Source organism: Rhea pennata, chromosome 11, assembly GCF_028389875.1.
Source record: "Rhea pennata isolate bPtePen1 chromosome 11, bPtePen1.pri, whole genome shotgun sequence".
In the NCBI taxonomy this organism is placed as follows: domain Eukaryota; kingdom Metazoa; phylum Chordata; class Aves; order Rheiformes; family Rheidae; genus Rhea; species Rhea pennata.
Window position 1 is genome coordinate 2,597,569 of NC_084673.1, and position 17,605 is coordinate 2,615,173.

At 36.4% G+C, this 17,605-nt stretch overlaps 1 protein-coding gene across 4 annotated transcripts in view; it reads right to left on the reverse strand.

The window, feature by feature from the left end:
• Positions 1-17,605, reverse strand: part of BRWD3 (bromodomain and WD repeat domain containing 3) — a 59,410-nt gene that overhangs the window by 29,113 nt on the left and 12,692 nt on the right. For all 4 annotated transcript variants that reach the window (XM_062584992.1, XM_062584991.1, XM_062584990.1 and 1 more), the window contains 7 exons: positions 17,456-17,554; positions 10,460-10,620; positions 8,214-8,435; positions 6,653-6,753; positions 5,872-5,942; positions 4,354-4,454; positions 2,853-2,893 (listed from right to left, as the gene is read on the reverse strand). In XM_062584992.1, the coding sequence (XP_062440976.1) occupies positions 2,853-2,893; positions 4,354-4,454; positions 5,872-5,942; positions 6,653-6,753; positions 8,214-8,435; positions 10,460-10,620; positions 17,456-17,554 (796 nt within the window). The remainder of the gene's footprint in view (positions 1-2,852; positions 2,894-4,353; positions 4,455-5,871; positions 5,943-6,652; positions 6,754-8,213; positions 8,436-10,459; positions 10,621-17,455; positions 17,555-17,605) is intronic.

A 17,605-nucleotide genomic window follows, 5' to 3' on the forward strand; every position in this document is an offset into this window, starting at 1 on the left:
TCAGCAAGAATGTCTGACATTGAGACATGCTCAATCCTATGGCAAGAATATTTTGGAGCCTGGCAGAGGACCATCAGTCATCTCTCAGCTCTCTGCAAGCTCTTTTATGTCATTCCGCAGCAAACAAACATACACACACGTGCATGCATAAGTATGTATATACACTCGTAAATGCATACTTGTATACTTGCATATGTGCATACGCGCACACACACACGTGTAAATACACTTGTTTTACTCTATATGCCCAAACATAGGTGTATTTAACTAGTCATAAAACATCCATGAATTACTGTCACAGGGACCAGGCAGCTACAAAATTTTGGTGAGCCAAGAGCAAATCCATTTGAAACAGTACAGCAGCTAGAAAATATTTAATCTTTTTTCAACACTTATTCTTTACATTGTTTGCGCATCTCTGATCCGGAGTGTAATTCAAAGACAGTGAGGTTACAATTTTCATATCAGACATGGTACAGTACAAAGCAGTTGATATCTCACAACATTAATTATGTTTGGTTACAGCTAACAGATGGCCTTGGAATGACTTCAATGTTGTAATTCATACAAGCTGCACATTCCCTTTCTAATGACATCAGCAAATCCCTTGAGAAGTTCATAGTGGCAGGAAAGAAAAGGAAAATACATGCCAGAAGTCTAGCATAAATTATAATACATTAACTTAGGGAGAGGGTGAAGAGAGAAAAGGAAAATACCCAAGTGCAACAAAAGTAAATAGCCCTGTATGTGAAGTTGAATACAATTATTTTTCTTTTAAAAGTCCCTCCTATTTAAGAAATTAAGTATCTAGTGAATACTTTTAATTAAGTCAAAGCAGTTTGATGATGTTACAGAAGTCATTTTTTGTTGACAATATACAAAAAAAGTTTCTCAAGTTAAATGCTTTCACAGGACAGCCATCCCTTTAAAAACATATTACATTTATTTATAAACATTACATGCAAAAATGCAAGTCTACACAATTTTATATTAATAAGCGATTGCTTCACCTTTTCAGTTTCCCTGATCTGAACTTTTCCACTATGATGAAGTGTTTTTTAAAAAAAAAAGAAAAAGCTTGTAACAAGTTCCTGTTTTACTTTCAACTCTTTCTTTCATTATATTAAAATAAACAGGAAGTTGTCACTTTTCCATTAAAAGCAGGATAGTAGCAGATGAGTATAATATCCAGCAACTATATGAATTAAAACTTTCAGTGCAGCTTGTGCTATCACATCATCTGGAAGGAACCGTTAGCATAATTATATCACTAAGCTCTAGTTTACTCCCATATAATTTCACATGACAAAGAAGTCTCACTACTGGTGCAGCTATACTGAGCTATAACTGAGCTACAGTTTTGCTTGGATTGCCAAGCAAAGTAAGGAATACAAGGGAAAGCTGGCAGAGTTACGCCTATGCGATGATGCCGATCACTGCACAGTGTTGATCACCGCCTGTAACTTGCCCTACTACTAACACAGGTGTGTCGACACACACACCTGCCGATAGGCACCTATATAAATTTCATCATGAACACCCTGATTTTAATCCTTATGATGAGCACTACTGTCTAGTCTTAACATGAATAAAGCAAATCAACAAAATGAACATCAAAACCCAAAGGCCTTAAGATTATGGGAAGAACACACGTGAAGGAAAGTTTTAATGTATCTAACACTGACCTGTTAAACAAGGAAGTTTTATTTGCTAACTAGGCTAGATCCAAATTTGGGATGTGACAATCAACTGCACTTTTAAATCCCACTGAAGAGAGTTGTTCTGGGATTACTCCCCTGTGGGAATAAATCTTGCAGGTTTTTTAAAATTATTTTAGAGTTAAAAATACAAGAAGAGGGCCTGGCTGCTCCTTGTCAGGTTTCTCTCTACAGAGCCTCACAAAAGCTGAGCTCTTAAGAATTAACAGTCTGTTCATTAAAAAACAAAAAGCCTTCCTTTTTTCCCCATATTTCTCAGAACTCTGAGCATTAGGAAAGACAACTTTCTTACTCAAACCGTTGCTCAAAGAAGGCCTGACAGAAGAAATCAATCACCAAGGATTTGGATCAAAGTCGTGAACGAGCTTGTTTTTCAGCAATGTATCCACAGTCATATATTGTTAGGAAAATATTCTAAAATTATGCCAATCACTGGTTGCTTTCTAGTCCCCTACTAGTATAAATGGTACTGAAAGCAAATGCAGCAGAACGCAGGGGAAATGGAGGGCAAACAGATGCACGGTGCAGTCACCACGCACGTGAACACCCCGAAGTCACTAACTAATACGAGAGCCACACAGATAAATCACAGGCAAATAAATATATATTTACAGTTATTTTTCATCTTGCTCTAACTGGACTGAAATCATAAAGCTGACCAGCTCTCTTCCGTTTTAACTAGATGACATACTAGTTAAAAATAATATTTGGGGAAAAAAAAAAAAAAGCACGAACACCTTGCAAGAGATGCTCCACTAGCGAAAAACAGACCACAGCTCCTTGTAGGCGATTGCTCTCCAGATCATGAAGCACACTCTTCCGTCTGGCTAACTGGTCTAATTTTTGCTCACAACTGTATTTATTATAATGCTCACTTGTGTCACACAGCCTCTTACTCCAGAAGTAGCCCGCTCTGTACTCCACAGCCAGTCTTGTTAAGTGAGACACTTACAGAGAAAGGCTACAGAATCTAGTTTGCAATTTGCTCAATCTTAAAATAAAATTAAAAAAAAAAAAGTCAAGATAAATGCACAGTCATAGAACACTTATTGTTACACCAGATTTTCTCTGAAAAGTTATTTGGAAAAATAAATACCATACTTCACATGGGAAAATCCCAGGACGCCCACTTACCTGTCTCCGTTGTTACAGAACTGGACTGCAACTACTTTGTCCTAAATGAGGGGAAAAAAAACAGCAAGTGTTTTGTAAGCTAAAAAGCTCATCCAGAAAGATCTTAATGATGAACTTCGAACAATCAAATTGCATCTTCCTACACATCTCTTACAACACACTGTCCTACAAATTTGTAATTAGAAAAGTCAAATTTGAAGTCAGAATTTCCCCAGTCATATGGTGATGGTCATTAAAACAGAAAATCCAGAGAGGTAGAGAACTTCTGTTGCTCCAGTAGTCCCTAGCAGTACAAGGGATTTCTGTGTCAGCCATCGCACCATATGCGACTCAGTGTAAGCTCTGCCCGGGAAACCTCGAACCTTCCACACGCCACGCAGTTAACAGGAATAAGAAACAGTCTAAGCCAGCAAGAGTACCTCGTGGGTACAAGATTCAGTAAGAGAGAAAACAGGTGACAAGTGAAAAGGATCACAAGGGGTTTGCAACCTTTAAACCTATCACAAAATGACTTTGAAATATTTTGTTGGAAAAAAAAAAGTAAACTTTGGCTTTATTTCCACATTTAACATGTCAGAAACAAATATTAAGTCTTAGATATGGTTTTGTTGTTTGCATTTTTTTTTTCTGCAGAATTGTGTTGGCCACATGCATTTGCTGTTCTTTACTACTGCTGACATTTCTAGCTTCTGAAAACTAAGGATCCAAATTTGAATTTCTTTCAGGGGTGGGCTGACACCAGTCTGTGACATTAGGAAGGTTAGACTTTCAAAAATTAAAGGAATTTTTGGAGGAATAAAGGAGGAAACTAAGAAATGAAGAAATATTTGATACTATGTTAGTGACACTTTCTTATTATCAGGCTGTATTAAGTTATTTTGAGACATTCAGCAGTTTTAACAAAAACTATCAAGATTCAGAAACCTAACAACTAATATTTAAGGTCATCATATATATGTATTTAAAATAGAATTTTACAAGAATCCTTCTACGTTCCATTCAAAAGGATATTTTTAACTTTTTTCCCCCCAAAAAACTCTCATGTTCCAAATATGACTGCATATTCTAAAATCAGATCTACTTCGTTTATTCTCATTACAAAGATTTTCGGTCGAGACTGTTAAATACTCAACAGTAAATTTAACAGGAAAAATAATATCTTGCATGAAAACTGCTAAAGTAGAAGACCTACTTTAATCCCTTCTTGCATCACATACTTCAAGAATATAAGAAAATCACTTAGCCCTGTGACCTCCTGGTCACATATAGAGGTTTTTTCTGGGAGGATAAACTACATAAGACACACACTTTGCAGACATTCTGCAAAAAGAATTTTAAAATAAATATACAATTTCAGGTTGTTTAAATATCACAGTGTTGACAGCCAACTGAATTCTAAAGACAGAAAACAAGTTGACTATGATGTACAAATCCAACTTAACTTCCTGAAATAAGGTAAATTGGGGTGGGAGAAAGGTTTGCTTTCTGATTCTTCTCTTACCGTATGAGACTCTAACTCAGCAATTTTCTCTGGAGATTCTGAGCCCAAATAATATATTCTTATCACATGGTCGGTACTACCTGTTGCAATGAACATGCCACCTAAGAAAGACAGTGTTTTCCGTGAGAAGAAAAGCCACCCAAGGAACTACAAATTTTAACCACTGCATTATTATCAAGGCAGCACATTACAGTCTGAAAGAAAAAATTTCAATAAAGAAATATGATCTGAAAGAAGTTAACATAAACAATTTGTATTTGATCTGCACTTTCTCAGAACATATGAACTTTAAAATAACTACGAGCTCTACGGTATTTTCCAATCATAAACATTTATGGCCAAAGAAAGATAATATTCCAAGTCACAACATTCATCCAATGAATTATTCTGTTTTTCCTCAAACTGCAGTGCTTTCAGCCTATGTAAAAAGTAGACAGAAAATAGTTTAAAATCCTCATTGGTCAATATTAGGCAAGATATTTACGTAAGTTTTCAATACTTACTTGAAGTGCATAATAAAAAAATATTGCTGAATTAGGAGTCAGAAATCAAACTATTTTCTTTTAATGTTAATTTGTTTTCTATTTATAATATTGCACAAAATATTATTTGTAGTAATAATTGCTATTACTGGGCACTATTGTGTAGTTTATGGCACTCATACAGTTTTAGCAAGATCAGAAATACCGTTTTTAAGAAAAGGAATATGGGTAAGGATCATACGGCTGTAGAACAGCTCCCAATTTCAGAAATCATGTAATTTTGCTCTGTAATATCACTGTTTTTGAGAATTGAAAGCTGGAACAAAGGACCTCAGTGAAAAATGGTATTTTCAAAAACATCCAATTCACAGTAAGAACTTGGGCCATTTAATGATCATTCAATAGACTGCTTCACAGTCTGTTGCTCAGTGTAAAGAAAAAGCATTAAATAGATCACTGAATAACTGTTCACTAATGAGATAACCCAGTCTTGCCCCTATACTCCCAGGCTGGTACAAACTTGATTATTCTGTCAAGAAGCTCCATGTGTAGCTTGGTTAGCAGAAGGAGAGACCGAGACTCCTCAGTGGGAAACACTGGGAATTACTGAAGGCCAAAGACGTCAAAGGAGAATTGATCCTCCTAGAATTTAGCCAAATTCTGGAAGATTAGCAGAAGTGTAATCTTTTAAGCAGAGGCCAGCTGTCTGCCAGATTTCAAGAACTTTTCAAGAGACTAGAACTTCACAAAGAGAAAACTAATAGGCTAAAGATTGAAGGCTTTAGCCTTTCTCTGAAATGGTCAAGACATTTTAGCTTAAATTAAAAAAATAAAAAAAAAAATTTAAAAGGAAAAAGGAAAAAAAAAACAGCATGAAGCAGATACTTAGCATAAAAAATTGCATTACAAACAATCACAATTTGACAGTGTTGTAATTAACTGAAGACGGGTTTAACACTATTTGTATTTAAAATGACCTGAAAGTCTTGCCACCTAAGGATAAAATACTTTCCCCCACTTTATAACGTGTACATACCAGAACTGAAAGATGAACAAGATATCTGAACACCAGGCCTGGACCTTTCCGCAAATTTTACAGGGCGATCCCTATTTGCAAAAACACAACATTTTTTTTTTAAACTAGTTTAATTCAATGCCATACAACAAGAACAGTGCATAGCAACTTAGTTGGTAAGATCAGCATGTCCATCCTAAAATCCTCTATTTCAGAATTCATATCCAAGTTCACTGTTGCTTATTTTTAATTTATTAAACAAGAAAACTACCATTTTCTAAATCGAAGAGACTGTTTTAACATATTTGTCATTACGCTCACCAACTCAAATATATTTAACACAGAAATTAGGGAGTTACTGTTCTACTAAAATTGACTCCCTAATGTCTGTGGGTTTGATGACACCTGCAGATGGGCGTTCTTCTGATTAAAAGCACTGAAACTTCTTTGCCTACACATTTTAGAGAAGAATGTGGTCCTAAACATAAAAGCTGAACATTCTTCCACAACACTGGTTTGCAAAGGACAGAAATAATAGCTCAGACCTCTGTCTCTCTTCTGGGTCGTAATAGTACGGACTTGCAACACACGAGAGTAGACCCCTCTCTGTCTCCCACACTGGTATGGCAATCATGCCAGAGTGGTCCACCAGCACATTTATAGGAGAATACATCCTCAGGAAACTTGCTGAAAGTTGTTGAAAAGGAACACATCTTTATTTAACTGTCCTAGTACTCCTCTGCGCTCTAAAACTCCAAATAAGTTGTCCCTTTATTTAAAATAATTATCTAAACAAGCTTACTTAAATTTCACGGTGTTAGCATGCCACTGCCAGAAACAGATTGTTCCGTCAGCACCAGTAGAAGTGAGGTATCGTGTTGTTCCTTTTCTTGCTGGAGAGAACTAAAAATAAAATTGTAACAGTTAAATCAGCTAACTTCCTTCTTCCCTTCACGATGGAAGCTTGTAAATGGACTTAACAAGAGATTCACGTTTCATGATAAACATATTAGCTTTTCCTCTGGGAGCGGAGACCTGTATCACAAATAACCGCAGAATCTGAACTCTCATAAAAATAAAGTTGAGAAAATGGAGAATATCTCCGTTTTGATGAGCAAGTCTTTGTTTTTACTGCACAAAACTTAGTAAATTGAAGAAATGAAACATTGAAGTCTACATCCCCTTATTTAAGCAATAAACTGAGAGATTACTTCTTTCTAGGAGCAAAACTGGATCAAATACAGTAACACAGACAAAAATAATTCCTATATCCAAGCCCTACAAAGACCAGCAGCATCACCAGATGCCTGTTCCCACCTTCTTCCAGAAACTTTTCTCTGCCTTCCTCCGGAGTAGAAAAACTTTTCATTCTGAAGCTAAAGGCTTTCACTTTTTGAAATCAGATAGAAAATCTTATACAATTTTCTATTGCATCAGAATTCTATAAAAGTGTAGGGAGGCTATATAAATAAAAAATGTACAAAATGCAAAACTAGGCTGTAAAATACAAGCCTCCAGAAAATCACCTTAAAGTAACTAACCTGCAGGTTAGTTAAATCAGACAAAATTGGAAATGCAGGCAAGAAAAAGAGAAGCCACAGGGACTACAGGCACGTTGAGTAAGACTGACGAATCAAAAGCAGCAAGGCTACCAAGGAGGGATTCCGAGACAAACATGTCTGTACATTTTCCTCTTATGTGCACAGCCTGTCAAATTGTAGAGATTAGACTACAGAAGCAAATACTGGCAGTTTAATCATTTTTTACTGCTCTGCTACTGCTCACTGGGCAGTTGTTACATGGGCAGTTGCCATGTAACAACTGAAACTGCACAGGCACAAGTGCAGATTCTCGACAAACCCTGATCTGTGCTGTACTGTGGCAGCTGCAACGTCTTTGTATGCTGCAATATCCAGGACAGTTCCTTAAAAAACAGACTAAGATACATTCCAAGCAAAGAAGCAACATGGATTGAGGATTTTTAGCAGGCAGTATTTCTCTGAAAAATAAACTTTCTGTAGCAATGCAGGAATGTTCATTAAGTCTCTGTGCAAGGACTACCAGCAAAGACATGAGCCTTTTTTCACTGGATCGACTAGCTGATCTGACATGCTTGGTGGCTGTGCATTTGCCAGACCTGACAAGAAGGAAGCAGTGGGATCACGCAGTTAAACGTAGCTGGCAGAAGTAAGATCATTCATTCAGGCAGCGGTTGGCCGCTGCAGAGATCACTGGGAAGCAACACCCTCAAGCTGGGGCAAATCTACCCTGCCAAACCCAGACAGAAAGTTCAGCCCCTACTGCTAATCCACATCCCTTAGCATCATTTTAAATCAATGATTTAGGAAAGTGTTATTGCTTACCTGTATGGAAGTAATGGAAGCTGAGTGTCCCTGCAGCACTGCAAGTGGGGCACAGGTTCGAAGACACCAGACTCTGACGACTTTATCACAGCTGCCCGCAGCAAGCAGCGTGTTCTCGTAGTTAACAGCCATGTCAGAAATTTCAGCCGAGTGTCCTCGCAACGTTGAGAGCAGGCGCCCATCATCTGTAGCCCAGATTTTGACCAAACAGTCATCTGATCCCTAATGCCACACAAAAATTTCCAAAGATTATATAAAATAACATAGAGATGTTCTGTGTGCAAAATACACTGTGTAGACATCTAAGCAGCTAAAGCACCACTGGGCCACGGACCCGTCAGAAGGACAATGTCCGTGGGATCCCAGACAGGCACAACTACCTGTATTTAGGGATCATTTTATGGAGGCCAGGGTTTAGATATTCACATAACAGAGACCACTGTTTTATATTTCACGCTAAGATATGATTACTGCTGCTAACATAAGTCGTCCCAGTATGGTTCACTAACGAGTAAGGCAAATTTAAGAAGATAAAAAGTTTCATTACACACTATAAGCAGACACATTTATCTGTGTAAGTAATCGCCACTCAGTAGTAAAATCAGACTGATCATAAGACTTAAGCTCTAAGCCAAAAGAGCATTTAATCATCAGGCATCTCAGTGCCTCAGCCGTGATTCAGAGCTATAAGTCAGCTGTACTGCATGGTTCAATTTTTGTTAATGGAAGGATATTGAGCCACTCAAAGAGAGAAATTAATAAATACCATGTGCAACTGAAATGATATGTCAAAAAGAATGCAGTTAGGGAGTGGACACAATCCAAGAGTATAATCAACACAGATTATTGCAAACTACTTCTGCCTGCATTAGCAGCTACATAACTTTGTACTCAATCTGGTCAATAGCTACAGAAATTTTTAAAGCATTCACCATCCCTTATACTATTCAGATACCACAAAACCCACCGATTTTGCCCCTAATTTCTGAGAAAAAAAAATCCTTGAGCTGGAAAAAGAATCCTGATGCATCAGAGTGCTAGATTGAGTCTCTGTCTCCATTTCTCCAGTGTGCTGCTAGGATTCCATTATATGTGCAGGGACATAATAGAGTAAAATTAAACATAATGTCAACATCATTTGATTTTAAATTACTTGATTAAAGATTTACAGATTAGGCTATATCATTTTGACTTTAAATTTATAGACAAATCACTTAACTGTGATTCACAGAACTGCAGATTTTCTGTGGTATAAACAAAAATAGAAAGGCCTCGCTATGATCTAGTATAATTATCATAGTAACATCCCTATTTACCCAATTTATAGTAAGCAGAGAAGCTAGTAAGATAACACAAAGGCAACAATTAGCCTTCCAGGTTCTAAACAGCTATTGCTAATAGAGAGGGCTGGTGAGAAAAATAGAGCAAGGAAAAGACAAGACAAGAATTAACAGTTAAAAGATGCACTATTAATTTGAAAAATCCAGAATTAACAAATACACACAATGAAAAGCAAGGGTAGTATCACCAAAATGTATGTTAATATACTCTAAAGAAAAACTTAAAATAACATTCATTTATTCACTAACATATTACAAATTATAGCAGGTAAATTTTATAGAGTTGTAAATAACAGATGAAATAATGAAGCCTTTTATTTACCATCAAGTTTCTCCTGAAATGTTTGGGAAGAGTTGCCAGCATTTCCAAAGTTACCAAAAGGTAAAATTTAGTTTTTATTTTTATATATATATATATATATATATACATACACACACACACATATATACACACACACAAGTTATATATATATATTTTATATATATATAAAACATATAAAAATATATATAACTTAGCAAGCAAGATAATTCCAAATTCTCAAATATCAGAGCTGCCATTCAACAAGAAAATAAATAAATAAATATAGAAAAATGAGCACACATTTCAAGCGAAGGTTACAGGCTCTGTATTGAATCAACCTTTTTGTAAGGTTCTAAATGCAGAAGGAAATAGCTGGCTAAAATTCAGCTTACTGGAGTTACAAGCATTTTTAAACAAAACAAGTCAAGTGAATGTTCATCCAGGAAGAGACAGTTTTTCCCAAATATTCCAAGATTTTTCTTCCCTTCTCTTCTAGAGGCTGTATCTGCATCTCCATCAGCAATTAAGAAGCTATTAAAGGACTCAGGAAAGAAATCAAACCAAGAAAAATAATCTTCCAAGAAAAGTACAATTTTTAAACTTACTGTAAAAATTCTTCTTCCGCTGCGATCAAAGGCTATACAGTAAACAGATGATAGATGCCCCAAAATCCGCTTGTGCATCTTCATGTGTTGGTAGGTGGATGTCGGGAACAAGTGGCTGAAACGTCCACATCCAGTTAATTGCCTGGCAGAAATGATATTTACTGCCAAAACAAAATGAAAAAGAAAATCTTGATTTTCTCCAGAATTTAAAGTAAATTAAAATTAAATCAAACATAATATTTGATAATGTCAGCTTTATTATTTTAATTCATAAATCTGAACCTCCTTAATCATCTTAGACCACTTCGTACATGCTCTTGTAAAAAGGAAGTCCAATCCCGATGATCAAAAACCAAAAAAGCTACTTAAAAAAAAAAAACACAATAGGAATAATAGGCAAAAATAGTCACAACTAAAAGTTAATGCCAAGTGCTCAATTCAGGAGTAGAATGAGTAATACTAAAGATAAAAGTCCTCAAAACTCACATAAAAGAAGATTTTTCAACTTTAACTTTTACATATATGTATATATATACATATGCACACAGACAGTTAAGATAAAATTTTACTATTGTCATTCAAAAATAAAATTAAGTGCTTTTTCTATTATGATAAAAATCTTTCTTCAGAGTGGGTTCCAGATCATATGGGAGGGTCAATGGCCCTCTATATACGTTCCCCACAAAGCCTCTAGCACTGTAAGCAGTAGCTTCAAGATCATTTCATTTTTATGACAGTGTAACTGAGAAATAAGAAGCATGTGGTATCAGTGAAGAGAGCCCTGATCAGAAGAGTGGCAGTCACAAAACAAAACTGCAAAAAAACCAAAAACTACTTCAAATTGCTACACTTAAAATCCCTTACAAAACAGTCTCTAACATCAATGCACAAAAATATCAAGGAAAAAAGCACTATGTAGTAGATTCAATGAAGATAACTATGAATCTCATTTCCTTGTCTAGTAGAAAGATTCATATCCTAATTCTAATCTTTAATTTGATGCATAATTTCATAATTTCTTTAGGTATTTAATTTTATATATTCTAATTTATAGCTCTTGAACATTGGATTTCAAATTTCTGAGAATTTTTTTTAATAATGCTTCAAGACCTAACATCAGCATTTAAGTGGGTTTTCTCAAGTACCGGCAATAACAGGCTTCCTGAAGAAATGCCTTTTCTGGGCTTCACAGGGGCTGCTATTAAACTCCTTAGCACCTTGCAATCCTTCTGTTTAATACCATAATGACCAATCTGACCCATTTTCCAAATTGTATCATCATATCATTGCCTACCTAAACAAAAGATATTACAGAAGATAAAAGATCGTTCCAAAAGGTTTCTAACTGGCAAGACACTTCTGTATCATTTATAAAATTGAAGCATTTATATACAAGTAGACAGACAAATGAGAAATAAAAATTCATTGTTTCCAGATTTGCAGAAAGTGTTTGTTTTGGTTCTCAGCTCTATGCTCTGAAATTTAGTCTATTTTTGATCACTCAGGGAAATAAAAATGCTACACACCAGAAAAGAAAAAAATGTTGCATAAAAAGCGCACGTTTGCAAAAATCATCAAGCTTACACCATGACCTTATCTTCAGTCAATATTTGTTTTTTCACATAAAGATATATATTCAGCAGCACTAAAGAAGCAAAATGCACTGAACTCAATTTACTATCTATCTGCTATTCAACTGATAGCTGTTAAATCAAAATTGTCTCCCCTAGCAAAACAAAAATGAAACCTTTAACCCTTTTTTCCAACTGTCACAGGAGGCCACAGAGATCCTGCTGCATTAGATGCAGTACAAAGGTACCTCCCTGTTAGCTGATGAATTATTTTTGTTCTGCTTTAACTCTGTCAGTTTAGACACCAGCTTCCTAAAAATATTACACCTCCCTTTCCTCATATTGTGGATACTGTTACGCCAACACAAGAGATGTTGTCATTGAAAAATATGGTAATTCTGCTGCTTTAATGCTTAAATCATTTAAGTACATAATAACAATGTATCTAACTTTAAACAATTTCAAATGGCTTTCAATCTTTTAACTATGCAAAGAGTTACCTGAACCAGAAAGGTACATTCACATTTCAAAACAGTCTCAATAACAACAGTACCTCCCCCATACTACTGTGTTCCTATGTCCTTTCTCAAGCTCACTATTATTTAGAAAATATATATATATATATTTTCTAAATATATATATATATAAATATATATATATATATTTTTTTGAAGACTGTTTGAGCTCGATTGAGCCTCAGAGAGAGTGAAAGCCATTTCCATTTTTTCTGCATCTATTTCCCCATTTGTACAACAGGGGCAAAACTCCTCTGTCTCCAACGCAGAATCAGAAAATGAAGTACCCTGCTTGCGAAACGCTTCAGTCAAGAGGTTCAGAGAAAACCAGGACTCCCGTGGCGCCGTAGGGAGCATCGTCTTTACCACAGCAATAGCATCTTTGAACAAACAGCACGGATTCAACACCTCAGATTCTCACTGCAAAAATGCTTAGGGTTTACCAAACACACCTGCCTCTCGCACGCAGGGTTCTCTGTCGCTTTTTGCCTTCTCACACTTCAGAAAATATCAATGTCTTCAAAACAAAAAGAACCCCATGCAATTCCAGGTTCTGTATCTTTTGGTAGAAAATTAATACACATAATATCAAAAAGGGAATTACATACACAAGATAAAAAGCCATGTGAAGTTTGCTTTCTTTAGTACAATGATGTTACTGTACTCACAAAGCCTAAAAACCTTTTAAAAACCCTGATCCCACCCAGAGAATTAGCAACATAGTAGCCCTAAAAACTTCTAGCAACCTCATTTGTTGCTCTGCTTCATACAAAGCACAAAAGCTTCCAAGTCCACTCTCCTCACTATTTTCTAAGAAAACCTTTTCACAACTGTACTGATGTTGTTTTATCCAGAAAGAGATCATATCCAGTCTCCTTAAAAGTAAGTTTTGTCTGTAAACAGAAGGGTCTTCTCAGATTAGGAGTTCTTCTGGCTGCTTAAATGATTGCTACCTAGGTGCAGAGATGCCACTGAACCTTGTTACTCTTAAGAGCCTTTACTAGCCAAGACACGCTTTACTCCCTAAGCCTCACTGTCTCCAAAATACCAGCTAGCACGCCGGCATGCTGAAGAAACCCCAGCTCACGTTAACACCTCCTCAAGCTACCAAGCTGTAGTACTAACTTTGGGTGACGAGGTAAAATACGTTCATTTTTGGTTTCTTTCTCAAAGCTCTTGGTCCTTGAACATATACACCTTCAAAAAAAATTACAGTTTGTAGCACAACTACATGTGTGGTTGCAGAGGGAAGCTGCATACACTGTTCAGCAGTAATTCTTACATTGACACCTATGCTGCTAAAGGTAACTTCCACGTAACAACTCCTTAGAAGGACACTGATGTAGGAAAAACAGAAAAAAAAAATCCCACAGGAAAAATAAAAAGTATCCCAAATCAGATAGTAGGCATTTCAAGGTTAAGTTACAACTTTAAAAAGAATTAAAACATTTCAGTGTGCAAAAGTCACTTAGCCACAGCCGTTTTCAGACTGCTTTAATCTGCCTCCCTCAACCTTTGCCTTGCTCAATTTTTTGCAAGCAAAAATTGGAAAAAAAAAATCAGTACAAATATTTGTTTCAAAAATATCTTCCCCAATATTACGGGTAATGACCTCACATCATACTATTTTACCTTTTCAAATAAGCACTATAACTTCATAATGCAAATATAACATTTTACATAGACATGACCTGCGGAGAGTATGCTGCCACCTCACCACAGGGCCTGGTCTAGCATGGAGATGTGCTACCTCTCACAGCAGGCAGAGGAAACATCACAAGTCTGGATTTCATACCAAGACCAGGAAATAAACACAGTGAGCTCAAACTTTTGCAAAATACCTTTTTGGAGAGAGGGCGTGTGGGTGTGCGGCCACAAAGACAACCAGACTTGGTAAAAGCACAGAAAGAACAAAGTGTTCTCGCTTTCATAGCTGCTGACTTCACAGACTCCTTTAGAGGACAGAAACATCACTGATTTTCTGATCTCACCAGACCACTGCTATTTGGCAGAACTAAGGTAGCTGGATTACCTTCACTATAAATTTTCATAAAGCTTAATTTCTTGGGCACTGGGAGTATGCTGTGAATTTTCTGGTTCACAAATTCAGGAACGTTGCTTTCCCTAGTTTCCCACGTAAGGATTTTCATACTCGGGTTAAAATAGTTCTAGTAATCCCCTAAAGAGGGAAAAAAATCTTTTTTCTAAACCAATTTATGTAGCCTGCAATAAAAATAAAATAAAAGTTATCTGGCAAAAACTTTAGTAGTATTCAAAATCATGTTTACCCCACATGAGCACATCACGTTGCTGAGAAGACTTTTTCCGACCAAACTTTCCGTTTCCTGATCGAAGAGTACAAAGGGAATGCTAAACACACTGCCTACTGCCAAAGCTGCAAAGACACAAGCTAACGGACCATCCGCGCAGATACCCAGCGTGTTATCCTGTTAGCAGCAGAAAGTTATGACAGCTATGACAGCATTTCCCCTTTCCCCAACAGATCACAGCAGATCTGAGACTCAACATGCAAACAACATGTTCCTGCAAACGACTTCCATGGATTGGTGCTTTCCCAGAGACTCTCCCAGCCAAATGGTCCCTAACTCTGCCTAAGTACACTGGGAAAAGGGAACATTGGGTTTTTCGCTTCCAGTTCCACCGTGCACCACATTTTATTTTGGAGTACAGAGGAATACAGATCACCATTCTCAAAGTCCCATCCCATCCCCATGCAGACATAAATTCGGCTAATCCAGATGGAAAGGCAAGACTGCACCTATAGAGTCTTACAGCTGAGAGGGTAACCATACGCAGTCACATCTCAGAGCAGAAAAATACACATACGGAGGCAAGTTTAAATCATATCATTTCCCTTTCAATGATAATAAGGGCACTTTTACCTACTGTTCTTGCGCCTTATTTACCTGACTACACAGGCATTTATGTACTCATTTCACCCCACTCATGACCACAGGTTATTGTGGGTGTACAATACCTGAAACCAACTACTTCAGCAAGTTATTCCAGAAAACTCATGACTGTCTCAGCCTGACTAAGCCAGCACACTATGGCAATTTACAGTCATACTGGAATCTTAAGGAGATGGGGTGTATTTCTTCATTTTGGATTTTGAAATGAAACACGGTAGCATCTGCGGCTGTCACTACTCACCAGAAAAAGCACCAATTTTGCCTGTTGATAGAATTCAAGCGAAGTATGAAAGCCTGATACAAGCTTACCTCTTAAGCAGCAACACAAGTAACTAAGTCTCATGTAATAACAGATGCCCTCATTACAGTCCTGCACACTCAGATCTCACTTTACAGCTTTACCATTATCAAACATGTGCTTTAGCTTCATAACCTACTACATGTAACACAAACACGCAGAAAAGAATTTATGACTTCCAGATCAGGAACAACAGTTGGGAATTCCAAAAAGTTGAGTGTATGCAACAACTCTATAATCTAGCCTCTTAACAATCCATCAACACAACTGCTAATAATAAAGTTAGTTCAGCACCAGCCTAAAAGAATACACAGAAATAGTGAAACTAATATAAAGGAATCATTCTTTCTCTTTTAGTATTCACATCATAACTTAAAAACTGTCTGATAAAAAGAGGAAAATTACTAATCTGATCACTACCTACACACTAGTTCTATGCAAATATCCATTTCTTTTTCATAAAGACCTATATTAATATTGCTCTTCCATCATACTATTGCCACAGCACCGCAGCCCTTATGCAAAGTGGGCTACTATTTTCACTAGGCTTTGTCACTTGCATTTTTGGCAAAGATTAATTTTTAGTAATGCGCGAGAGAGCAAGAGCACAGAAATACAAATAATGGAATAGATATGGTAGAAATAGAAGATGGTCATCACAATCCTTGCATCTTCAAAGGAAGAACTCCAGGCAGGGAGGATGGAATTTACTTAAGAAGAGAAACTATTTCCAGAAATAAGGCAAGGATTGTAATCAGTAACAAAACTATCCTAATTATTTTCAATATTCCAATTTTTAATTTAAATTAATAATGATGGAGTTCAAGAAAAAGATTTCCCATTATATTTTGAAATCTTTCCACTAAATAGAGAAAAGAAACAACTGAAAGGATGCCCTAACAAAACAGGAAAACTCTATGCATTTGCCCAAACATTTATGGAGAGATTAAAGATAAAATATTCTAACAAAAAAACAAATCATGACAGACTGGACCTACATTTATTCCTTAAAGAATCAAATTTGCTTGCTGTAACAATGGCTAACAAAAGCTTAGACTTCACAAGGGAAACACTTCTCAGTTTAAGAAAAATGCAGAAGCTCTTAGACAGCTGAATGCTTACATATACATGCATTTTGCACAAGTTCTTTTTTTAACTGTGCAGACTACTGGAACAGACGTAATACAAATGCTGGGTTGCTGATTATTTCCTTTTTGCAAGCAGCCTGTTTTCTGTCATAAACCAAAATGAATTCTTCAGGCAAAACATTCTCTGGGAGCTAGACACTGTGTCTTGGGTAAGATTCTTCAATGAAAATACTGTCTACATGCTCCTGTAACCATTTCTACACAATTGTATGTGTCCATTACATGTAGATGTATCATAATATATATTTAGGCTTATTGCCCTGCAAACAGGAAGTTGACATGTAAAGCTTTTCAAAGTGGCCACAGAAGTTTAACATGTGCACACACACTATGGAAGTCTTAAGTCTGAACAATGCAAAAACCTGTTATTTTACTGCTAGTAAGAATTTTGATTAGTTCATGGTGAATTATACAAAAAAAAGAAGCCATTAATGAAAATCCATGGTAGTGTTTCAATCTGTAACTTTCAGCTTAAACATTGACAAAGGTACAGAGAAAAAGAAATATATTTTATTTAAGTTCAGAACTCACCCACATTTGGTGGTTTCCCATAATTTACGGGTAGTTCGGGAGGCCGGCCTCTGTGAAGAGCTGCAAAAGCAGATCCTTTCCATAGTGTATGCCTGAAGTCTGTATTGACAAGATTAACAACTGGTTAGTGAAGCAATCAGCCAAACTGGG